Genomic DNA, 26,348 nt, shown 5'->3' with positions numbered 1-26,348 from the left:
ATGAAGAATCTTTGAATCCACTCATATCCCTCTAGTCTTTGGCTATTTAAGGCTATATGTGATGTTAAATGGAATCCCATCTGTTCCGTGAGGGGACTGATGAACGCAACTGTTACACATCTGGCATTGACAAGGTGTACAATAGCTTAGGGAAGAACACTGAATTTGTCAATTTGCTGTAATGCTTTCTATTAGTCTCATATGAAACTCAACTGGGCACTGACATCTCAACAAAAGCCCTTGAGTGTACTGACAGATGTTACCATTACTTTTCAATGCCGGAATGTATCTAAGTACATTTATTCAAGTATTGTACTTAAGTAAATTTGAGGTACATGACTATTTCCATTTTATGCAACTTAAAACTTTGACTTCAACCTTTCACTCCACTCTATTTATTTAACAACCCATGTTATTAGTTACATTCCAGATTGAAAATTTACACAAGAAGATGTATGATCAATGCATTGGTAAAGATTACGCCAGTGTTCCCAAACTCTTTTGGGTTGTGACCCCATACAAAAAAATAGTGTCAGCTGGGGCTCCTTGCCACTGGTTTCAGATGTCTGTAAATTATTAGCAGCAGCTCCACCAAAGAACAATTTCCCCTCCACATTTCGCAGATGGTTTCATTTAAATAACAGTTAAAGGATCAAAGAGGTAAAACTCCCCAATTTTAACAAAAAAAGCAAAGATTATGAGGAGTCTGAAAAATTAATACAAACTTCTTTTAACTTTCTTTCCACCCCATTAATCATTTCATGACCCCGCAGACTTATCATGCAACTCTACAGTGGTGGTCGGATCACCACTAGATTAAACTACTTAAGACTAGACCTTGATTAACAGTAAAATGCATTTTATTGATGCATCAACAATGTCATATATTGGAATATATCAACCACATGAGCAGATTTTCTGCAATATCATTACTTTTAATCAGTGGCGTAAGATAATTACAATAGGCTCCAGAACACACTATTATGACGGTCTCTAGTGCACGCTGTAGTGTCATATATCATCTTGTCACATGACCAAACAGAGACAGAGAAAATAAGAAATTATACAATTAATTTAACAATTTTAGTATAAGCATATCATTTTGCTAAGGATACTACTGACTATTCTCCAATACTAGATTTGAGTTTACCTTTTTCAAGGGCATATATAGCAAATGTCACCATTTTTAATTTAATGAGAGTTCTTTGAAGACAGGCATATGTCAACAAGGGCCCATTCTTCACCCAACACATTGGACCCCAGTGCAACCACACCGCCTGCACTGTCTATGTTTACACCCCTGCTTTTAATACTATAAGTAAGTTTAGCTGATAGTACTTTGTACGACTAGTTGTGGTATTGGTACTTTTACTGAAGTAAAGGATTTGAGTTCTCCTGTTATTTTCCTCAATGATGCTGACAGTAAATTGCATGTATCATAATATATTTACTGGACAGGAGGCTCAGACCGTTTGTCGAACCTAGGATTCAGGAGGAGCAATGCAGATTCCGTTCTGGTTGTGGAACAGTGGACCTGCTCTTTACTCTTGCAGGGCTGCTGGAGGGGTTATGGGAATTTGCCCTTTCAGTCTGCACGTGTTTTGTGGACTAAGAGAAGGCTTCTGACCACATCCCAAGGGGAGTCTTGTGGGGGGTACTGTGGGAATACGGGGTACCAGGGTCACTCCTATGAGCCATCTGGCACAAAGTCAAACATGTTCTCGGTGGTTTGTCCCTTGTCTCCGATTCTGTTTGTGATATTCATGGACAGGATCTTAAGGCACAGCCAGGGGGAGGAAGGGGTCCAGTTGGTGACCTAAGAATTTGCTTCTCTGCTTTTTGCAGATGGTGTGGTTCTCTTGGCTTCTTCACACCGTGACCTCCAGCATGCACTGGAGCAGTTTGCAGCTGAGTGTAAAGCGGTCAGCACCTCCAAATCTGAGGCCAAGGTTCTCTGCTGGAAACTGGTGGATTGCAACCTCTGAGGTCGGAGTAAGTTACTGCCTAAAGCAGAGAGTTCAGATATCTTGGGGTCTTGTTCATTAGTGAGGGTAGAACGGAGCGTGAGATGGATCGGCAGTTTGGTGTGACATCTGCAGTAATGCAGGCGCTGCGCTGGACCGTTATGGTGAAGAGGGAGCTGAGCCGGTAGGCAAAGCATTCGATTTACTGGTCCATCTACATCCCAACCCTCACCTATGGTCATGAGCCATGGGCAAAGACTGAAAGAATGAGATCATGGATACAAGCGGCTTAAATTAGTTTTCTCCATGGGGTGGCTGAGCTCATCCATAAGGACAGGGTAAGGAGCACAGACATCTAGAGGGAGCTTGGAGTAGAGCCGCTGCTCCTTTGCGCCAAAAGGGGTCAGTTGAGGTGGTTCGGGCATCTGATTAGGATGCCTCCTAGACATCTCTTGTTATAGGTGTTCCAGGCACATCCAACTGGTAGGAGGCCCCGGGGCAGACCCAGAACACGCTGGAGGGATTACGTATCTTGTCTGTCCCGGAAGCACCTCTGGGTCCCCCAGGAGGAGCTGGAAAGCGTTGCTGGGGAGAGGGACATCTGGAATACTTTGCTCAGCCTGCTGCCCACACAACCCAGCTTCGGATCAGCGGTTGAAGATGGATGGATGGATGGATGGGTAATATATTTAGCTAAAATCTCTAGATTGCACCTGTGTACTTCCTGTTTAGCTCCAGTGAAAGATGGAGCTTTATCAGGATGCATCTCTTGTCGGCATGACTCACATGAATAATTGAGATTCACAACAAGCTGGTTGGGACACATTGATCTTACTATCACTGATCAGCTCATAACTGAATAGAGAACCATCTCCTCCAGTTATGTTTGCAATATGACTCTCTGTACTGTGTGGTACTTGCAGTCACAAACTGGCTTAGAGACTGTGACAAGGAGGGAGTCCACACAAGGTTTTACTTTAAAACAAACATGTTTTGGGGTAGATGCCAGCTGTAGGAAAGGAAAGACAGAGTCTCCTTTGTCATTAACACACACATGCACAAACAGGACCTATTCATGCACAAAGTGGAGAGATGTCAGAGTGAGGGGGCTGCCTTGGTCAGGCGCCCCGAGTGGTTGGGGGGGGTTCGGTGCCTTGCTCAAGGGCACCTCGGCAGTGCCCAGGAGGTGAACTGGAACCTCTCCAGCCACCAGTCCACGCTCCATATTTGGTCCAGACGGGGACTTGAACAGGCAACCCCCGGGTTCCCAACCCAAGTCCCTATGGACTGAGCTACTGCCGCCAACAATTGGTACAATGTTTCCTTGCTCTTGAGAAAACAGACTCTACGCTTGTTTTTGTTCAGAAAGTAGTAAGTTGAATATTTTGCTTTCCCTAATGTATTTTTTCCCTCCAATTACCACCCGATAATGCACTGGTATGGGTTACATGTGGGTGGAGAAACATAACTATCTTTATGACAACAAGCAAAGAGGGTATGCACACTTGGAGGCAGTAGCTTCTCACAATTGCAGGAAGACTCTTTAGTGCTCATGGCCCTCTCAGTTAGGAGCAAGCTGGGCAGACATTTCCTGGTGTGATAGCAGAGCTCTGCAGTTTGTCTTATTAGCAGACGTCCTGAATAGTCGGCTCCATAAACAAGCCACTTCTTCCCCTTTTCTCTACTTAGGATTTGTGTAAATTGTTAAACATTCCACTACATCTCGCTGAGTGACATACTTTACTGGAGGAAACCTTGTTTTGTCTTCATGGCGCAAGAGGAAGAAATAGTTAAACTGCCACTGGAACCTCCATCCATACAGTTTAACAAAAAAACCTTGTGACAATAAATACGGAATCCAGGCTTCACAATGTGTGCTGGTTCCTAACGCTTTTTATGTCCACGTAGAAATACAAAATAATGTCTATGGAAATAACAAGATGAAACTCTTCTTTTTAATTCTATGCAAACAAAACATCTACATGAAAACAAGCAGTGTGTGGGCAGACCTCCTGTGATGGAAATACTGTCAATCATGTCTACATACAGTAAAATAACTAAACAAGCAGTGTGTGGATATTTCAGTGTTTTAGTGCCATTTAATTGAAACCCAAGCAGCTTCTGGATGTTATTGTGACTTGATGGTGCTAGATGAAAAGTCAGGAGATCATCAAAGTTATTGCAAATCATCCTGAGGAGAAAGTTTGTGGCAAATCAATCCCTCATGTACTTGTTGAGACATTTAACTGTGAATGAAAGATGCCATCCTGCTGGTGGTGCTAGGAGAGCACCAGAATTATTGAGATATATCATCTTTGAATAATGAATGCCAATCCATCCGGTTTCCACTCAAAGTGAAATATTTGACCTGTTCATGGTGATTAGTCCTGTTTACACCTTTTATTAGCACGTCTCTTTGGTGATCAGATCACAAGTGGACAGCTCTTTGTCTATTCACGCCTGGCATTAGACAGCATCTTCATCATAGATTGTACTGAAAAGTCACTCATGGGTTTTTGATCTCCCATTTTGGCATTTCAGCCATCACCAACTTGTCTTTTTGGAGTCAGAAGTGACCATATTTGGATGATATTTGGGTGGAGATGTATAGGAGCAAGGGGTGGATCTGACTCACAGACTGTAGTGATGCCCCACAGACATCCTGTCACTCAAGTGGCCCCACCCTTCAACCTTAACATTAAGGGCTCTAGTTTCCAGGCGCAGCGCAGGGTGGTGCAGGGTAGTGAACCCCACGCAGAGCTAGTTTCGAGCAGCGCAACCCGAGGCGCGCTCAGTTTGGTAGTTTGGCAAACCGAGGTGCGCTGAGATGGGTGTGGCAGCGCACTAAAACCTCACAGGCAGGTTTCCAGAATGTCAGGCACATTAACGATGCAATAAATACCCAAAAAAAACACTATTCAATGTAACTATCTGCAATCAGCACATAAATGTATCTCTATATTGACTGTCCCGTCACATCTGATGTCAGATCAAAGGGGATTGGCACCGTTGGGCACGTTTGGCACGCGTAATGGAAACCCAACCTGATTTGATTAACACAGCTGCAAACTAATGAGTTCACATCCCTCTCAGCCAACCACAAACAGCCACAGCATCAGATAGGGAGTATATATTCAGCATCTGTCATCTTAGAAAAGCCAAAAGAAAAGAAATAGAGTGAGACTGCGAGAGAGAAAGAGAGAATGTGCACGCATGTGAGAAAGACAACATTGATTTACAATTGTGGTGACCTCCTCCCAGGCTACCTTTGCATCATCAGCCCGTGGAGGTCTGCTCGCAGTTCCATGTATTCGGACACTGCGAGCTTGGACCTCCCGGACCAAAACATCAGTTTCCTCCTGGGAGAAGTTTGGCCGTCTGATGCTGCTGCTCTCTTCTGCCATGGTGAATTGAGTAAACTCTCATTACGCCTTCACGCGGCGCATTTAAGGGCGAGGAGAGGGGCTCATTTGATTGGTGTGATGTGTGTAAAACCCACTCCACGCCTTCTCTCCTCCCTCTTTCCGACTTGCGCCGGTAGGAGGGACGGAGGTGGGAAAGAGGAATAGCTGCACCAGGCGCACAGTGTGCCAAACTTACAAAATCCACCTGGCCACACCCAGTTGGCGAAGTGCAGGTGCGCTGTGTCCCCGCCCCGTCTGGTCTGCGAAACTAGAGCCCTAAGCCTTAATGAAATGTAAGCGGGTGAAAAATAAAAATTCATCCCTTGTACAGTTGTCATGAAGGGTAAGATTAGCTATAGAGACCAATTTTTGTATAAGGCTGTAATCATTTTTATTTCTACTGTAAAGTTGGCATTTTAATGTAGGGGCCTATGAGGATTAAATTTGGTTTGGAGCCAGCCTCAAGTGGCCATTTGATAAACTGCAGTTTTTGGCACTTAAATTTTCAGCCTCAGAAATTACCTCTTGGTCTCCAGCAACCACTTTGGGATTGTAAGTCACTACTCTGCTCTATATGCAAATAAACGTGTACATATTTCCGTTTGCAAAGACTAAATCTGTAGTGGTTTCTTTTTTTTAAGATTATTTTTTGGTTGTTTTTAGATCAGTCTAATATGAAATTGGGAGAGAGGGGATGACATGTAGCAAGGGCCAGAATTGGAATTGAACCTGTAACCACTGCAGCAAGGACATAGCCTTTGTACATGGGGCGCATAACCTACTAGGTGAGCTCTTGGGCAACCCAAATGCATACTGTAGTTGTTTTTGCCTAGTCTAACAGAAATTAAAAGAAGAAGAAAAGGAAGAAGAAGAAGGGCACTTTCAGTTAAGAAAAAGGCTGCAAAGACCTTGGCACAACAAGGTTTATTCCTTGGCGTGTTCCAGGCAAACTAAATCGCTCAAGATATTTAATGCACCCATAGTATCTCATGCACAATATGGCGTGCGAATGAGTACATACTTCCACCTACTCAGAGGACATAGGTCAAGTAGGCGGCCTTTTAGCGTGGCCCAGGACATATTTGCATACACTCTGCTAAAAGAATGTAGCCCAGATCACCTCTGAATGTGGTCTGAGCGATCAGATCTGAAGACACATTGGGAATGCATTGGGTGCCCTCACACTTGTACTTAGAGTTGTCCACTTGGGATCTGATCGATCAAGATGCATGTTAATATCAGATATAAACAGGGACATAGATGAAAAGTCATGGGATCACTTAAGTCAATAGGACTTGCCCTCTAGGAACTATAAGGTACAACATTTCATGACAATCCATCTTATACAGACATTTAATTTGGATCAAAGTGGTGGACCAACCAGCTGACACTGCCATCCATAAATCCCTGCTGCTAACATAATTCAAAACAATGTTTGATAATGCTGATGTCACCAGTTTTGTAACCAAAGCATGTATGTCACTGGTTTAAGCTCTTGGCTTACTACTCTTTGTGAATGACATTTTTTGACACAAGTAAATAAAAGCAATTAATAGCACTAATCTGAAAAAGACTTGGCACAAACAAAGCACATATGGAGTTGATGTTGCTCCTGTCGGAGGTGGAACTAGTGCTGATGCTGTTTGTGTGAGTTGAACTGCTGATCTCTTCCGAGTTCCAGGGGACAGATTTAGCGAGGAGTTAAATCTCTAAACCTCTGGTGTCAAATCCAAGGGCATAGGAAGTATGACCGTTACAGCGCACAGTGATTGTATGTCCGTTGCCATGTACACAAATACATGCACACTATACATGGATTGGAAAATTCTTCAATATGCATTTTTTAGAACTAAATATATGACAAAATTACTCTTCAGTGAGAATGCAACATGCACATTATTCACACGCATTCAAAGAAAGAAACATGCTGGGACTCACACGTGCACCTATGCACTTAGAAATACACACAGCTCTCATTACACGCACGCAAAAGACTTTATCAAAGCTTAGCCTTCTATTCTCACTTTCTGCAGTGTCCATGCCACTGTTACGATACACCTGTCATCACACTCCCCCCGACGTCAGCTGCCAAACAGCTTTCCAGCTGATGTGCATTAGCTACTTCCTGGAAGCTCTTCAAGCTGGATATAGACCCACAGGCACAGCACAGTTTCACAGACTGACCAATAAAGCTGCCAGCTGCTGACAGAACCTCCTCCTTGAACAATAAGTGTTCCTGAGCAGGGTGGATATGTTGGGTTAAGCCCACTTCTGTACAGATATATGAAATAATGTTCCTTTGTTTGAAGAAAAAATATATATAAATCACTATTTATAGCAGAACACCCCTCCAACTATGCAATATAGTGCTTTGCATGTATGGGTGCAGGGAAAAGTATCTGCTGTTAATTGCTCAGTCAGTGGAGTGAAAAAACTGACACAGTAGCATGCAAACACATGCAGTGGCTTTGCACTTCTGGCAGATTGTACTGCAATCAGTGAATTATTCAGCAGCTTTATTAGTATGTGACCACAGCATTCCAACATAAACTCTAAATCGATACTATTCTACTCTTTACTTCCTTTTGTTGCATTTAGGTAAACAGCACTGACAAACTATTGGATATCTGTGTTTATAACACAGCAATAATTTCACAAGCTTCCATGTGTTTCTGGTTTTACTGACACAGTGTTATGCACTGGGTAACAGTCATTTTACAGATCAACCTCAACAGGTTAACGATACATAAATATGTCAGATGGATAATGCAACAATATGTCACATCCTCCAGAATCCTAACAAAAAAAGATCTCTGCTGCCTGTTTGATCACCTACTCTCGCTCTCAGTCAACCAATCCTCCTCTGACAAAAGCATTCAGTTCAAATTACTTGTCACCAAACACACATCTCAGTGACATGCCCTCTTCTTCCCTTACTGGTCTCCTCCATCGAGAGGGTCACATTAGCTGTCTCTAACCTCCTGCCAGCACAGAGCACTAGACCTGTAGGAGATGGGCTTTTTCCACTCCACCTGCATCCCTCTGAAGCTCAAATGTATGAGACACTTCTTAAACAAAAATATGAACATTATTCCTCCTTTTGTTCTGAATGTTCATCATTTTATGTATTATTGTTAAACTATCACCATCTGCTTAATGAAATTCCCTGCAATAGAAAACATTGCACTGACTCACTATTTCACATCCTCCAAGCCAAAGCCCCCCTGGGTGTTTCCCAAGGAATGGAAAGACTTGGTGAACCCCTCACCCCCCACACGGTCAGAGGGAGAGAAGCAACAGCAAGACTCTCAGATATCTGCACCTGTCCATGCTGTGATCCCAGGGAGGCCCCTGCTGGGAAGCTATGGGGTATAAAGAGAAGTTTGTGAGGGCTCACAGAGAGAGATGGAGAGATATGGAGAAGACAACAAGTGATAGGAAGAGGTCAGATAGAGTCAGGCTTAATTTCCTGGTGCATTATGTTGCTCGAGTTACAACTTCAGACCGTCATAGTCTCTTCTTTAAACCAGTGTAACTGTGGCATACCCCACCCACTCTGGATTAAGCTCCTTTATTAAACACAGTGGGATAAACATTTGATACATTTAGCAAAAGTAAAAAATTATCAACATAAAAAATAAACTCAAGCACAGATACATGACCCAAAGCAAATGAGCAAAGCTTTACTATCACTTTTATGAGTGGGAATCAACTAGCAGAGATTTGACATAACATCCAGAAGTTACTCAGTTGTATTGATCCTTTGATGTCAGGATAGAGTTTAAAACAAATCACAGATCACAATGAACTGCTGTAACCTACACTGACCCAACAGAAACTTTAACACATGAGAAAGCCTAAGCCTCTTTGTGAGGCTATAGCCACAGCATTGCTTTGAGCCAGCCCCGTGCCTTTACAAAATTAGCATCAAATTAGGGGGCAGTTATCTTGTGTGCTGGGAGTCCTCCTTGCTTTCCGCTGAGTTGGAGGAAGCTGCTGGGGAAAAGAATGTTTGGCTTTCTCTCCTGGCCAGTTACCACCATGACCTTGACCAGGATAAGTTACTAAAAAATCTGAATGGATGAATAGATGGATGGAAAAGCTACAAAAATCTTGGAAATATGTCATTGCTATGTCATAATGTGGATTAATGTGGAATCTATGCAAACATAGAAGTGAAGTGAAGTGAAGTGATTTAATACTTGTAATAAACAAAAAGAGAAACAGGTTTGATGTAAGGTGCAGTTTAAGAGTTGATGGCTCCAAGGCTCATGGGGAAGTTGCACTCTGATGTGTCAGTGGACAGAACACTGGCAGCATGCTGAGAAGCATAGAGTCAAGTTGCTGGCAATGATATTACCAAAATAAAACCTCATTCAAAAGTATTGTTGTATTGTTTATTACTGTCTATTCATACTGTCTATTCAAGCACATTCTTACTCATTGACTACCTACTAAATGTTCATGAAAACATTTCCATTCACATGACTGTGAGACTCAAGTTACAAATCCCTTTATTTCCTGAATCAACTAATGTTGACAATAATCATTCCTAGCATGTAGGCGCTTTACCCCCGTGGTCCACTTTGAACCAATCCAACAGCACCCAATCATATTGCAGGAGAGCACCATGAAAAACTAATGTAACATGACTGAAGGCCACTTGGAAAAAATGATACCGAAGCTAATTTTGGTCACACACAAAAGCTATGCCTTGTTCAACCAGAAACAAATTGCTATGCAAAATGCAACAAGGAAAGGAGAGAAGCATACAGAAATAATTCTGTTGTTGCACCAGTTAATAGTGCCATATGTTATGAAAGTACAACTTTTTTTTGTGAATAAGTCCAGTTGAATTTGTTTTAAAAAACTTGTTTTAACAGATAAATACAAATTTTAAAATGCATTTACGAATTTTATAAATCCAACATATTATTACCATGTTGTTAAAATGGCATTACATTTGGTAAAGAGCTCATTGTGACTGGTGTATAACTCCAAACTCAAGTTTAGGACTTGGGACTTGACTAATACCTGTCAGTCTTGACCTGGGACTTGACTCAGCACTTGAATGCAAAGACTTGGGACTTACTTGTGACTTGTACAACAAAGACTTAGTTCTACCTCTGGCAAAAACTAAATCTGATTGTACAAACGTTTTTTAAATGAGACCCATGTTAATCCAATGTAAAATTTATACTCAAATGAAGCTGCATCACCTGACAATGGTTAACCCCCTCTGAATATCCACCTAATCATTTTTGGGTGAAAATGATCTTGACTAAAAGAAAAAAGGTCCATGGAGTAGCAGTAAGTCTTGATTCCCTGACTCAGATTTGCCCTGAGCTTGGGCCACATTCTTTAAAAACCCACTTTTCTGACCTGCTGGCAGTAGTTTCTGAGATTGCCCAAAGGTAAACAATCTTGCTCAGCGTCTTGTGAAGTTGGCTGTTCTCCTACATATACACAACAGCAGCTATCAGTACAGGACAGGGTAAATGTTTTCATTGAGCTGAAGGCCTCCCTTCGTCCCCACTTCCTCTGCGGTCATGGAGGGGTGCGAGATGGGGGTTGATTAGATAGCGACAAGCACACACATTGGCGCCTTCTCATCCTGTAGAGCTTTTTCAGTGTGGTGCAGTTAAGACGTGAGACTACATTGTTGTGTTGAAATGAATCATACTTGTCTTACCATTGAATACAATACAGCAGTATATCCTCCTGAGTAAAGGGAGGACTTTTTGTCCTCATGGGAAGCTCATGCGCTAATACTGCAGCCAAGCACTGAGGACTGCAATCTCTCTTGGGCTTTACAACATTTGACATCTCTCTGCTCTTGGACCCTAACAGTGGATGAAGAAATATTTACTTATGCATGTAACATATCTATCTAGCCTACTGTATGTTTTATATGTCACAGTAGTGGACATTTCTTCTTGGTTTGTTTATTGACCTAAACTGAACCTGAAATCTTATACTGTGATAATTATACTGCATGTTTTGACTTATCAGACTTGTCCCTGCGATAGTGAAGTAAATGGGTTAAGGAAATTAGCTCTGCTGTATTTCGCGTGACAAGAAACAAGAAAACCACTTGGCACAGCAGTAGCCTAGTGATATATTATGACAACAAGTCCTCCAGCCCATACGACCACGCAAGTCATGACTACCCTCTAATATGACCCATAGGAGCATTTCCTACATTCCACACTATCTAGGTTAGGATTAGAAAAAGAATAAGGTTGGGCGTCATCACGTCACTTTTTCAACATGACATGAAGAGATAATGTGAGATAATGTGATGTCATGTCATGACATGACATTATATAGCCTACATAATGAGATATAACGTGTAACTTGAAATAACTCAACGCTGACATGTGGTTTCACAAAGGACACAAACAGCGCTCTCCTTGGTCTAACAAAGACTGTCTGAAGGAAGACAGACAGAATGCAAAATGAATTTAGTTGCATTATGGAAAGACATGAGGGTGTGAATAGACACAAGTTCACTCTGAATACTGTAACTTGCAGCATGTTCTCATTCCAAAGTCATCGAATACCATAGCTGTGATTTTGGGCTCAGACACCTGACACTAAAAGCCACAGTTCACGGCAGTATTGCTTTGTAACGCAGCCGGACCTAACCTTCCGCGTGTTATGATACGCCACCGGTCATGAGCTGCAACTCACTTTAAACCCCTAAAAGCCGAGGAGAGCTGCAGATTTAGTTGCGAAATCTCTGTAGATTCATCACAGCTAACAAACCTTTTCACAAAAAGTGCTGCAGGAGTGAGTCCTAAAACCTGGAAATGAGTCAGCATTTTAGAACTTCCTTGTGTCAAAGTCAATGGGTTTTTTTTAATGGGTTTTTGCTTAGATGCCTTAAATAAAGTCTGTGGTTAGCTTAAGTGATTTTCACAGTTTTGTTCTGGAACATAATGTGCTAGCACATAGGCTACCTAGCTGGTGAATTTTAAAGCATTTAAGTGTTTTACAAAAGGTTGGTTGTCAAGTTGTTTAATGAGACACAACGTCATCACACCGAACACCGAACTTGTTTATAGCCTAATGTTAGCTTTTAACTTCTGGTTAATGCATTTACAAAATTGTGATTATCTTGCTGAACAAAACATCATCAACTTTGCCACAGAGCTTATTTTCTCCCATCGAATTTTTGTCGAGGGAACCAGGGTGATGCTAACTTTTGCGCTGGCCTACAAATAAACATCATTCCTTAACCACTCTATTGTCACACTGTTTAACATTGTTGATTGAAAAACATGGATTACAGCCCCTTTCACAAAGCACATATATCTTGGCCAAAACAGCCTTATAGTATGTAAGGAACAGCAGGGTGCACACTCTTATTTTTAAGCAACGGAATGTAGTTTAACTCAGTCTGAAGTAGCACATCATGGTATATTAAAATTTCTGGTGCTGAAATCCTCGTCTAGAATGTATTTATATCTGTGTGTGAAAGAAAATTCTCTCACTCCAGTCACAAAGTGTAAATGAGAGAACAATGTAATACCCCCCCCCCCCCCCCCATGTTGTGCAGTCTACAAATGTATCACTGCTTTTGAGGCTAAGTGCAGGCGACAGTGCCTTAAAGCAGCCTCTCCTCGCTAGTTAACTGCCAGTAGTGTGCACCCTTACTTATTTAGGTCATGGAAGAGGGAGACAAACCACCAGCAGCAGAGAAAAAGACATGAGATGTTTGTTTACATAGAACACGGGGGATATGTAGTTTCATCCCTGGGTGAAAATTTCTTGCTCAGGTGACATGCAGCTTTAACCTCAGCTGCCACATGCTGAAAAGCAAGATAAGGGTCATAAGAAATTCCGTACGTCAGCTCAGGCTGGTTGGAGGCAGTGGAGCGGTGGTTAATGAGTGGTACAGGGAGTTGTAATTGGACATGATGGGATACAGAGGGGGCTGGTGGTGGAAACGTGTCTTTAGCCCTGTGTTGTTCTACAGAGAGTTGTGAATGAACTTTTGAACTCATCTGAGAGCAGCGTGTACAACTGACAATATGAACGAATTCCTCTGGAGAGACGACTCAGCATCAAGTAGGAGCTCTGCTGTCCACTGTGCTGGTGGACCTCTTCGTCCAAACAAGACAATCAAAACAATCCATTAGGATCTCTTTGTGAGTGTGCACAGTTTCTGAAGCTTGGGGATGGAGTGTGTTGGTAATATAAGCAATAACAAAATATGCTACTGGTGCATCATCTAGCAGCCCTGCATCAATATATGCCATAACTTCATAAATAGTATTACACTACTAAATATTCCATAAGGGCCATACTCATTTGAAATACTTAACAGGATTGGATTTATTACAGTAAGCAAATCTATTTTCTTTTTTAATTTTCAAGCCCCATGCTGCCTTGCTTTTGAATTTATGATACTATTCCTAGATACCATATTAATGTGCAGTGAGAGGAAGTTCAGTGAGGTGGGGCACTCAAAGGAGCTTACATGAGTGTGAGTGTAACTCTGTGTCAAGGTTAAGGGTGGCTGATGTAGACAAAAATGTGAATATCATCACATATTTCATCATAGATATGTTGCAGTACTTAGCAAAGTATTCAGAAATATGTATATGTCAAGAGTCAGACGTTTTCTGTGTTTTACTAGGAACAAAACTGACAGGATATTAGTCTAGTCTAACTCTTTGTTTCTTAAATTTAACCACACTATTATTTTTGTCATAATATAATTTGTCATTATGTAGACACAATAAATGATACTATCAAATTTTTTTTGTATTAAATTTAAAAAAAAAAAAAAAAATCACTTCTATTCCAGTGAGGTGTGGACTCACTTTCACATGAAAGCATTCTTAAAGATAAAAAATAAATAAATTAATTAAATTAAATTGAAATTAAAAACAAAGTTAAAATGTTTTAAAAAATAATTAAAAATATATATATGTCAGGGTTTCTTCTCTGCAAAATTTCACTTTAACATTTTTATTAAGTGTCTATATAGCTGGGCTGTTGTATTGAGCTTTCTTTTTTTCACTGTCTCCTGTAAATGTATTTGGATTGGATAATATGTACTAATAAGGTAGGTAACAGTCATAATTCCCTGTTATCGCATATTTCTAATAGACTTTTCATAAACTTCTTACTAAAAAGGGGATTAGGGGCCTGAATGACATAAGCAGTAGAGCGTGTTTGTTCCTTTAACAGTTACTGTGGGGAGTCTTTGCCAGTGTAGCAGATGTTTCTCATAACAACGCCCCACAGCTGAGGCGCAGAGGTGTCAAATCAGTTACATTGTGTTCTTAAAGATTTAACAGACTTGGCTTTGACACTTACTTGATTGTATACAGTCAGTGAGACAAACATGAAGGATATTAAACATGTGTTTGTCTTTTTTTCTTCTTTTCTTTTTTTTGCTAAGTGGATCTGCTCTTGTGCTTGAAAACTACCTGCACTGGTACAAACATTTTGACCACTAGTGAAATTTAAGGTGTGCTATTTATTTACTTGCACATCAGTGTAGTACTGAGATATAAAGCAGTTGTGCACATTAATTGTTTTTCACTAATGCAGCTAAGACTTCCCAGCAAACACATTTAAACATGGACCACTAGCAAATCATCACACTGGAGGCTGGACCAACCCTCACACAAAGTCCAAAGGAAAAACCAACCTGTTCTCATGCAGCTTGCCAAATATCAATGCTTTGTCATGCCCTTCGGCATCTGATAGTGATACACATGGCACCCTTTAGCATATCTACGTGACACACATATGAAACACATTGTAACACCTGGTTAAAGGATCTCTAAGTCTTCCTAAGCTTGAAAAGTTTTTGACACATACAGCAAACATCTCCTCATGATCCACTAGCTACACGTCCTCTGAATATGCTGTGAAAAAGTCCGGTCTCTGTAGGCAGCCCAGGCTCCGCAAATGGCAACAAAAAACATTTTGGTCCAGGCTGCACCAACCAGCCAGCGCGAGACCAGCGAAAGCAAGCACCCACACGTGAACACGGTGCCCAGCTACAGGCTACAATGAGGCTAAAAGAACGTAAACAGAAGTGAAGTGTTTTTGTTGCCATTTGCAGAGTTACATTAAAAAAACGGTTACTTTTGGTTTTACACGGGGTGTAAGTATGTAAATTACATAATGTTACTTTAAAACATAGGTGACTTTAGGTTCCAAATAGGACACTAACTGCGATTACCTGGGTGAAAGTCTAGTTTTGTTTGACCCAACCACCCCCCACCCTACATGGACATTCTCACTTTTTACTACGTCAGTTGCTTTCAGCATCAAGTATTCCCATGGATGGGTTTACATTGGAGATAATTGAAAACCCAGTGTGTCTCCTAAATACGCTAGGGTGCCTTTGCGCCGATGGGTGTGACAAAACGCTGGTATCTGACAACCTGGGAGTGAGAATGGGCTGGTAAAACATGAAATGTTTGACAGTGTGTGTGCAGCAACAAAGTCTCACAATTAAGACAAAAAATAAAATAATACAGTGGCTGGTGCTGTGCTATACTGTATTAGTAGTATGCAGATACACACAAGATAGCAACATTGTCTAATCCAGTAAAATAATAAAAAAGAGACATTGTACGTAAATATATGTATAATATATATATATATATATGTTTTTCACAGAGAATAAACACAACCAGTTACATTCAAACAGCAGTGTGGAGTCAATGTGTCAAGACTACCAAAGTTAAATACAGTACAGTATAAACAAAACCACAGACATTGCCCTTAATGCTTTTGTCATACTTTACAACATGTCACCAAAGTGTCACTGGGGACTTCACAAACCCTTTGGAGAGTCATAAGAAAATATTTCACATATAAATAACACAACTTAATGGTACATAGGAGTTATTACATTTGCCAAAAGTCTCTGGCTTTTCCACAGTTGTGATGAAATTATTGTAGCTTCAGAAAAGATTATGATGCATCACTACATAGTAAATGACTTGGTTTATGAAGACTTCATAATTCTGTCAATGTACATGAATTGCTGGCTGCAAATCAGAACTGTGACAGTCATAAACACAGTCTGTTTAATTTATGATTCAGAGGAGGAACTGTCCTGCAGATCTGACATAGAAAGTACAAACCATATGTGTGATACTGATACCTGTTGCTTCGAGCACTCAGAATATATTACTGTGTCTGACATTAATTCTTTACCTCAAACACTGGCAGCCAAAAATACTTTTTCACAGATACCTCACTTTACCTGACATGTGGAATAAATAACTGTAAGTCACTGCAGTTGTATTAAAGACTGATGAGAATACTGAGACATTCAAAAATATTTTTAAAAAATGACCATCCATCCACCAAAAATAAAAGTTGCTGACTAGAAAGCAGAAAAAAAAATAACTTGGAAAATTGATTATATTTCTGTCTTCACTGAAATAGTAAAGAAAACATGCCCTTGGAAGGTTGAATGTGAGTCTTCACATATCAGACTTACACTAATTGTTTCAGGAAACATATTTATGTCTGTTCTGGTAATACGGCATGAATAACTTATACAGAAGGCAGTGGTACGTTTCTTTCTTCATCTTCAAATACAGGCAAAACAGAAGGCTGACAGACTCCAACAAGAATGATGGCAAATAATATATGAGCAGACAGGTACAGCAGCTCGTTGCAAGCTCCCAGTTATTAACCCCAGCCCATTCCCCACCCTCCCTTTACAAAACACAGAAGAGGAACAAACAACTTCTTTATCAACGTCCCACACACTGTCACATAAGACAGTTGCTTCATGGTTGAATGCGTCTGAGCATAATGTACTCATAAATACTGTATATATAAATCATGCACACACACACGCACATGTTCAACTCGCCCTCTTCTCAGAAACACTAGATTTACAAAAATATTTACATCAGCTGATAGTGACTTATGTTCCCAGCACTGTGGACAACGTGTTAAAAATGTTGTGAAATGAAGAACAAGTTCATAAAGGTTTGGGGTTTGTGTGGATGAAATGACAACATAAATGTAAATGACTTCTGACCTGGTTTAGAGACAGCCTGCTTTAGCTTAATGCTTTACAAAGAATGTTTTTTTGCAGTATTTTTTTGCACAGCTTCTTGTGTGAATAAGGCTGTGTTCAGACTGACATTAGCACTGTGTGAAAAAAACCATCTCCTTCATTCATTCGAATAAGGTCACTGCTTAGTCGCAAAAAAAGGAGAGTCATTGTGCAAACAAGTTAAACTTGACTCAACTTTTGCCGCAACACAACATGACTTCCACCAAAACTTTTCAAAGCCGTAGAATATTTTCTCATAGTGTCGTAGTTCCCTATTGTCTTAGTGTCTGATGAGCTTTGAAGGATGGGTTCGGATTTTTTTCAAGTCTACAAAACAATACTCACATGCCATATATGTATGTTGAAAGAGCCATTGGTCTTGTAATTGTTCCTTCTTTCTATACCAGCTGTGAAGCGACTTTGTAGCACAACTAGACTTTACAAGATAGGGAACGAATCTCAGCCATGAGCGAATGACTCAGTTGTCCCAGTTAGCCAAATAGGCTGTAGTGGTTATCTTCTGAAGTTATGGCCTTTTGATTACAAAACTTGTATTAAAAGCCACAAAAACACTAAAGGTTGTATGTAGACTGTGATTCAACTTTTACTGATAGAAGAGACAAACATAATTAGATAATCGTTGCCCTAGAGGTTAAGCCTTACTATACTTTTTGGGGGGTGCCTGTTATTATAATGAAGGATGTGTTATAACCACAGACAATTTGCTAACTATATGTGGCTCTTGCAGAACATTGTTATGACAGAACTTGTGTGAATCGGAACAAATCTTTAAATTGGTCAGAAAATGGCTCATCATCATGCATGAAAGTCCTGTAAGATGATATCTGTGCTTTTCCGACATGCGTTCACATTTCTAGATCTTTACAACAATCCACAGAAAGAAAGTAGGCGTGCCTTACAGTATGATCCATATCATCGTCAAAACTAATTTACTAATTTTATTTAGACGTTATTGTTGTTTCCCATAGCAAGGGGGGTTTTGAAGACATCAACATGCAGAAAGAGGAAGGGAAGGAGTATGCCAGCCTAAATAGTCAGCCCGTGGCAGGTTTACAGCCACAGTCTACACCCAGTGAGTCAGACTAGCTTCAACTAAATGTTTAGAGCACCAAATAAGGACTGTGGATTTCGTCCCCCATTTCCAACAATGTAGTTGCACTATGAAAAGAATAATTCACGGCTCGTGCAAAAACAAGGAATCAGTACTGTATTTTAGTACTGTAAAATGGACTTGGAAAATTCTAACCTATCCTTTAAAAGTCACTGATATGTAAGTCAGACTGGCCCTCCTGGATCATTTTTCATCGTCCCACTGTTAGCCCTCTGCATTTTTAACACAGCGCTGTTTTCGGTCTGAACACCTGGTAACACTTATGTCGTGGTTATATCAAAGTCATCTGAGAGGAGTAAGGCTAAAGACAGCAGTGAATGGGAATGTGATACATACAGTATGCTCAGAGCCAGGTCTTCAAACTTCACGGTTACATTCAAGTGTAATGAGTAGATATCGGAGTACATGCGATTTCATGATGGCTTCTCGGTGATAATATTGTGTCAGCAAGCTACAATACAACCTACCATGTGGTTTACAGGATGCACAGGTCACTAAGCATCACTTAAACACGCTCAAACATTAGCATGATGAAATCTCTAACAATGCAGCTAACGATATGACTCCGTAAATCATCTACATTAACTGCACACATAGAAACAAACACTGCAACAAACAGGAAATACATTTAAAGTTTACATGGCAACAAGTCATATTTGACTAATTTTGAAAAAAATGTAGCATGTCAACATTAATAAATACTGTATGGTATTTATTTAATTTCATTTAATAAACAAGAATACGTTCAGATAAATTAAGTTTAACGTGAAAGATATAATATAGCTTTAATATATTATTACGCACATGTTAGATGTCCTATCTTCGTTCTCATTCTGTATCGAAAATTTTAAAAAAATTAATGAGGCAGGCAAGGATTTCCTGGTTTGGCACTAACTATGTGAAAAGAATTTACAGTGTAACCAAAGGCTTTATGTGCACAACATGACCCCAAAAGGACAGCCAAGCAGTTAATATTCATCCATTTAAAAACTATTTTGTCAGGCAGAAAGATTGCAACCATAATTGTGATTATCAGAATGCATCTTAGGTCAAGTGGAGCAGTTCAGCGTCAAATTGTAGACAAAAGACAGCGCAGGAATAGATCTCACTGTACAGTACTGTTAAAGGGCCTGTGTCAGTGTGACAGAGTGGAGACGATTTCCTTCAGGTGGGTATGAAATCCTTTTCCTCACTCATCACTTCCAACATTGTATCTATAGGAAGAGTTGAGTTTCCCTGTTTACCACGGAGCTCCAAACATGCTGCAGTTTTTAAGTGGTGGGTGGGGCTTGGACGGAGTGTCGTCGTCAGGCAAAGGGGCTGTCTGACTTTAAGATCGAGGCGTCAGAGTCATGGCAGCCCTTGCCGTTCATGTGTTCTGTGTGGCTGTCGATGCTGTAGCAGCCCTGTACCTCTGTGATTGATGAGGCCGTGTAGGAGGCTGAACGCAGGGCGTCGGAGTGGTTTCCTACACTGCTGCCAAACTGGATATGATACTGGTTCCAGTGCCTCCTCAGAACCGCTTGGACCTAAACACAGAAACCACATTTCATATATTAAAAAGACTGCGAATGATTCTTAGTTTGAGATAGAACTACACTTTATACATTTAAAGTCCAATATTTTGTGAAATATACACTTATTTGTTTTCTTTCTAAGAGTTAGAAAAGATCAATATTAGTTGCATGTCTGTGTGTTAGCCGTGTTCATAACAAATACGATGCGAATTTTAGTGTTGCGTTACTTGCGCCAATATGAACGCTAGAATATTTGATGTTGACTCCCTAAATACACTCAAATAACTCACGTCATATGCATGTGAAATCGCTCAATCGATGAATGAACTCAATGCTGATTGGCTATCACGGGATGAATCCATCGCTCAAGTTTAGATTTTTCACCTCTTGTGAAAAAGTGCACGTCAGGATTCATTTGTGCTGCTTAATCTGCACATTTCGTATCTATCGCACTGCCTGGTGGGAATTTGCATCTAACGGCATCTTTGCATTGGCTTTACATGTAATTAAGTCGTGCAAATTGTTGTATTCAAGCCTGGTGTGAACACAACATTAGGCATGGAGCCACACCTGGGATGTGGTTAGCCTAAATTAGCATAAAGAATGCAAGTAAGGGTAAATAGCTACTTGGCTCTGTCCAAAGTAATTAAGAAAAAAGCTTATCTAGTTGACCAATAGAGTGTTGCACGGGTGACAGTTTTTTTAGTAGGCTGACTCGAAAATTAGCGTCACCCTAGTTTGCTTGACAAAAAGAATTTTGGATTATTGCAGAAAATAATCAAAACATTTTATGATAGTTCCACATTTTGTTGAGCAAGAAAATCTTAACAAATGAACACCACCGTTTGATTTTTTCATCATCAAAGCAATCAACAGAAATAAAAACCTAACGTTAGCCTATAAAGGAAATACACAAAAATATAGCTGCATGACTTCAACGTTGCCATCACACCAGACTGTAAAGCCATGTTCAGTGTGATGATGTTGTGTACTCTCAATTAGCCAAACTGTCCTTTCTAAGACACATAAAAGCATCAAAATTTACGAGTAGGGTATTTACTTATGTATTTTAAGTCATAGAACCAAATGTGAAAGTCTCTTGTGTTAACCACAGACCTTATTTAAGGCATCTAACCATAAACCCATTCAAAAAGCCTATTTACCTCTATACAAGGGAGCTGGGAGTGCAAAAATGCTAACTCATTTCTGGGTTTTGGGACTCATTCCTGCACCTCTCCATGAACTAACTATCTTTTTTGTTAGATTTATACATAAACAGAAATGTAAAAGGACGATTTGTGCTTTTAGGGGGGATTATGACCTGTAAATATTTGTCGGCAAACAGCGAGGAGCAGGGAGTAGTCCAGCATCCCAGAATGTTGCTGTCATAGTTAGGTAGCCAGGTTTGGTAACTGCCATACTTATAAAGAGCATATCTGGCAACCTGCACTACAGCTGGAGACACTGCACAGAAATGCTGAATGTATTAATAAATGTGTTCATCAAAAGTGACTGCGGCACAACTCCCTGTAAACTGTTGATTTTACGGCCCTGTTTTATTTCTACTAATCAAACAAATGAGATACAACATATTACTTAGTGAGCTTTAAATGTGCTTGTAGACAGAATCATCTGGCTACATGTAACACCCTGCCTCCAGTCTCCTTGCTAAACCAGGCTTAATACCAGGGGCCAGCATACTTCAGACTATGTGTATGCGTGGTTTTAGCTGCAATGGCAGTGAGAGTAAAGATTTGGATAACTTTGTTTTTGTGCTATTTGCCGATTTCACTGATTGATTGTGTTACAGTATCAATGTGCAGTCTACACAGTGTTCTGTAAAATTTAGATCAAAGGCAGGATGTATATAATAAAATATAAATTATTTCATTAACGTTTGAGCCATCGTTTTCCCATTGATGACCTTTGCCTTCATCCTAAATTGTGAAGCACTCAGTAAAGTCAGGTCTACTTTGAGCGTGATGAGTGAGTCATTCATCATCCTTCTGACCTTCAATAATACTGATTATTGGGATTTTACCGCAATGATGGTTTGCTGAAACGAAATGAATTAGTGATATTGACACTACAAACAGTCACAGCAGCCAGACATGAGGTGGATATCAATCTTCTCATCTTCCTCTCAGAAAGAAAGCAAATAAGACATATTTTCATAATGTTGACCATTCCTTCACAAATGGTAATTTGTATGTTCCCTTTTTAAATTGCATTTTCTTGTAATTTTTTGGAAAGACAAACTGACTTGGACATACTTCATATGTTAAACAATGTATGACTACATCTGAAGCTTTTGAACTACAGTTGTCTTGTGGGTTTGAACACATGCCTTTAATGTCTGTCTGTAATTCTCTCCGGAGCATCAAAGATCTATATACATGCACATGATGATCCCTATGCTGCTCTGCATGGACAAACATTGACACTGTTTCTTTGAGCATATAATATGGCTAGAATTGTTATAAAAGGTTTCATACAAATTATGTAAGATAGCAGTAAAGCTTCACTATGTATTGAGACAGCATGAAGAGGAGTTATTCAGTGACTCTTGTTAAACATTCACCTAAGGCAAAAACAAGCTATTTTGTATACAGATCAATCACCTGAATAATTGATACCAATCAGTGTAAAATCCATTGCTGCTTGGCAACGGTAAACAATTGTAAGTCCCCAGTGAAGCCCTGGAGGACTGAGCCTGTCAAGACATTCCTCTGATTCACCATCCTGCTCAGACGGTCACGCAGAGGAAGTCGCCTAGTCTATCCCTGATCACAAAGGGGAAGTGTGGATGAGTGTGAGGATGTGTGGTCTAAAAAAAACATAGTGAAAGGGCATAACCCCATCTTACTTCTCCGTTGAAAAAGCAGAAGATGGTGGCCACCAGCAAACCCTGGAATTAAAAAAAAAAAAAAAGAAACACATAAGAACGACAAAACGTTTAAAATCTGGTCTTAAGCATCAACACTCAGTTGTTTGTGGATGAAATTTAAAGATCTAAGTTGCTGTGAAGCAGAGGAACTTAGAGATCAAATTAGATAAATTTTATGAGCTGATTCGATCTGTTGCTCAAGATGTTCTCCCTGCACTGCCTGGGGCAGCTTGGGATGATCAGGTGACACCTCGCCAACATATTCAGCCCCCTTTCTGCTCAGATAATTCATGCCTTCCTTCCTGCTGTTCTTCCCTGCGCTACAACATAAACAAAGTCTTGACAGAGGCCGATGGGAATGCTTGGCTTTTACTAAAAGCTAAGATGTGGTTTATGTCCAGGCACCAGTTCCTTTTAGTAAAATAAATGTCTCCGGCATTGGAAGAGGAAGCCACTAACATGTAACCAAGTTTCATAATAAATGATGTACATGTAACAAGGACAACAGGACTTCATAAATAGTGCACAGCAGTACAGCAGACTGTTAACTCTGAATAGCATTCTAAAAATATAGTTTGGGCATGCATTAAAAAAACATGACATAACGTACAGCTGTTTATGGAGATGGAAATGTTCAAAGAAGCTGGTGACAATCACTTGGCTATGACTAAAACACATCACAATCTGTTCTGACTGGACAAGAATACCATGTCACTCAAACCTTTACATCGTCTCACCTGGTAATGCATTAGTATGTGCATGATGTAGTCATATATTTCGGAGGAAACTCGTCCCTCCGGCTTGTACGGAAGCAGGACATACTGAATTCCCAGAAGAGGCACCAAGATGAGGGTGGCTCTTACAGCTTTCATGTAGAGACTGGACTCGGCTTGATGGGTCACCTTCAGCTTGGTGATGAGCACTCGCACAATGTTCAGTAGGAAGAACAAATTGACCTGAGGGGGTTGGCAGCAGAGAGGACATCAGTAAATCAGCATAATATCAGCTGCTGTCAGCTGGTTAATGACTTACTAATTTTAAACTGTGAAATTCCTAATACCATAAAAATATAAAACTTGTGCCAATAAATCGTATAAATAAGCCTCAGGCAGACACTGAAAGCCAAAGGCAGAATATCCAGGATGTTATTTTACGATGGTTACTGGTTAGAATTTATGTCAATGACATAAACTGGCTTTGCCTGGGAACCAGATGTTCAACTATGGGGCGGTTTTGATACAATGACTGATGTCTTGTGGAGCCTTGGCACTTAAAGAAGTAGGGTGTTGGATTTAGTGGCATCTAGTGGTTAGGATTGCAGATTACAACCAGTTGAAACTTCTCCCATGTGCCAAGCATGAACTCCCGGTTAGGATTCCTTCAGTGTTCACTGTTCAGTTTCATGTTAAAAAAAAAAAGTGTTTTTACGATGCTCATCATGGAGACGCTGCTAACTACGGTGGCCGAGGCAAAGGTGTGTCCATTCTAGGCTAGGGTAGAAACGTTACAATGCAACATGGTGGACTCTGCAGATAAGGACCAGCTCACTATGTAGATACCTACGGCTCATTCTAAGGTAACAAAAACACAGTTCTTATTTTCAGGTGATTACACACTGAGAAAAAAAAACACCTGACAAAAGGTCTAGTTACTAAAATGTCACAATAAATGTATTTCTTTTGCAAATTAGATAGTGTACAGGAGTTTGTCTGCACATTGTATCCTACTCATCCTGCCATTTAGTTCCTCCAGATTGCTTGCAGGCTTATCCAATTGCATCCAGAGGCATTTTGAGCTACAGCCTTTGATAACACCCCTTGAAAACTGGAAATAAACTAAGAGGTTCCAGGCTAACTCACATTTGTGACTTGGTCTGACGATACCAGGCTAAAACTGTCAATTACAAGTAAAGTTAAAAAAAAAGGACCAAAAAAAAAAAAAAAACAAGACCAAGAACTTTTTTGGGCCCGAAACCTTACCAAATCATTTTAAAAGTTTCAGCCGTGAACATGTATTCCTGCAAGAGTCTTAAGGGACTGCTTTTCTCTGAAGCATGCTCGGCTGTGCTGATTAGGTGAATTCCTAGAATGCAACATGGGGACCAGTGGGTGGATCCCCAGAGAAGCAGATGCATTGATTTCGCAAGATAAACACAATTATGCATGCTATGAGACTGTGTCCTGGTTTCAGGCCCCCCACAGTGTCCAGTCAAAGGAAGGAAAGTCAGGCAGTCTTTGTTTTGTTCATTGCACAATAAAAAAAACAGTCAAACAAGAGAGACATGGAACATATCAGTTATCATTGCGATTCACTTTACTTAACTGAAACTTCTTACCAGTAGAGCAGCACAGATGGGACCATGGATGATGTAGAGTAGCGACGTTTTGGAGCTAATCCAACAGCTACAGCAGAGAACAGAGGACAGCAGAAAGACATTAACACAACAGTATCAGTACATCACATGACAGCTGACCCACGATGCAGATCAATAGGTTTTATGAGAAGCTAATTAGCAAAAATAAAAGAAGCTATCAGCAAGGTTAAATGCTTTGTTGAACTTTGCATGGTGCAGATAAACAAACGGCATATCATTTTAGACAACCAATATTAGCATGTCTCCGTGTCACATTTTATACTCATTCATTGTATTTTTTATTCATATAACCCCCCTTCTGTTAATGCCACGGTTGTCTGGCTGTCATTTAGCACATTTTACTACTGTTTTTTTTAAATATACATATAACCTGTAGTATTAACTGTAAGAGATCATGCACTTGAATGCTTACTTGTCATTGTAGTAGTAACTTCGAGCAACAGCATGTATAGTAGCCGGAATGAGAGGAAAGCCTGCAAAAACCCCATAAATAAACAAATTTAAAAAATAGGTTCTGGAGTCAGACTTCCTGTAAAGCACAATTCTGGTTGAACACAACAATATATTTTTAATTGTTGAAATGTGGCAGCACAGTGACATGAATACAATGAAGTCCAACAAAAGTCAAAAACAAGTCATAAAGTCCAGTTCGCTAAACTGAGGTAAACCTACCCATGAACACACCTAAACTGTCAGTAAAAACGCCTAACTGCCCACATGAACACAATCACGGTAAGTGCGACACATAGACACAATTGAACTAGTCTGTAAACCATGACGTTAATGGCGGACATGTGGGTGATCATTTTACCATTTATTTTCAAATCATTTAACAATGGTGCTGCATTGTGAGATTTCAGCAATTAACTTGGCAAGGACAAGGACTTTTTTTGTCCACAACAGCTAAGCTAAAAGTCGGTATGCCAAATTTTTTTTTTTTTTTTTTAATTCTTTTTTAATCAAGCAGCCATCAGGGCTAAAAACATGAAGCTACTGAAGTGCCGAAAACTGCAGTTCC

General features: G+C 40.2%; 1 protein-coding gene across 1 annotated transcript in view; it reads right to left on the bottom strand.

Annotated features, from left to right (window-relative positions):
• Positions 1 to 14,841: 14,841 nt before the first annotated feature.
• The window catches only part of calcrla (calcitonin receptor-like a), a 42,586-nt gene continuing 31,079 nt past the window's right edge, over positions 14,842 to 26,348 (bottom strand). Inside the window, exons 9-13 of the mRNA XM_033617809.2 lie at positions 25,743 to 25,803; positions 25,292 to 25,358; positions 23,694 to 23,912; positions 22,936 to 22,977; positions 14,842 to 20,081 (exon numbers count right to left, since the gene is read on the bottom strand). Of these exons, the coding sequence (XP_033473700.1) occupies positions 19,860 to 20,081; positions 22,936 to 22,977; positions 23,694 to 23,912; positions 25,292 to 25,358; positions 25,743 to 25,803 (611 nt within the window). The 3' untranslated portion in view covers positions 14,842 to 19,859. The remainder of the gene's footprint in view (positions 20,082 to 22,935; positions 22,978 to 23,693; positions 23,913 to 25,291; positions 25,359 to 25,742; positions 25,804 to 26,348) is intronic.

Source organism: Epinephelus lanceolatus, chromosome 14 (assembly GCF_041903045.1).
Source record: "Epinephelus lanceolatus isolate andai-2023 chromosome 14, ASM4190304v1, whole genome shotgun sequence".
Lineage (NCBI taxonomy): Eukaryota > Metazoa > Chordata > Actinopteri > Perciformes > Serranidae > Epinephelus > Epinephelus lanceolatus.
The sequence above is the reverse complement of the archived record's forward strand: the minus strand, read 5'-3'. Positions and strand labels throughout refer to the sequence as shown.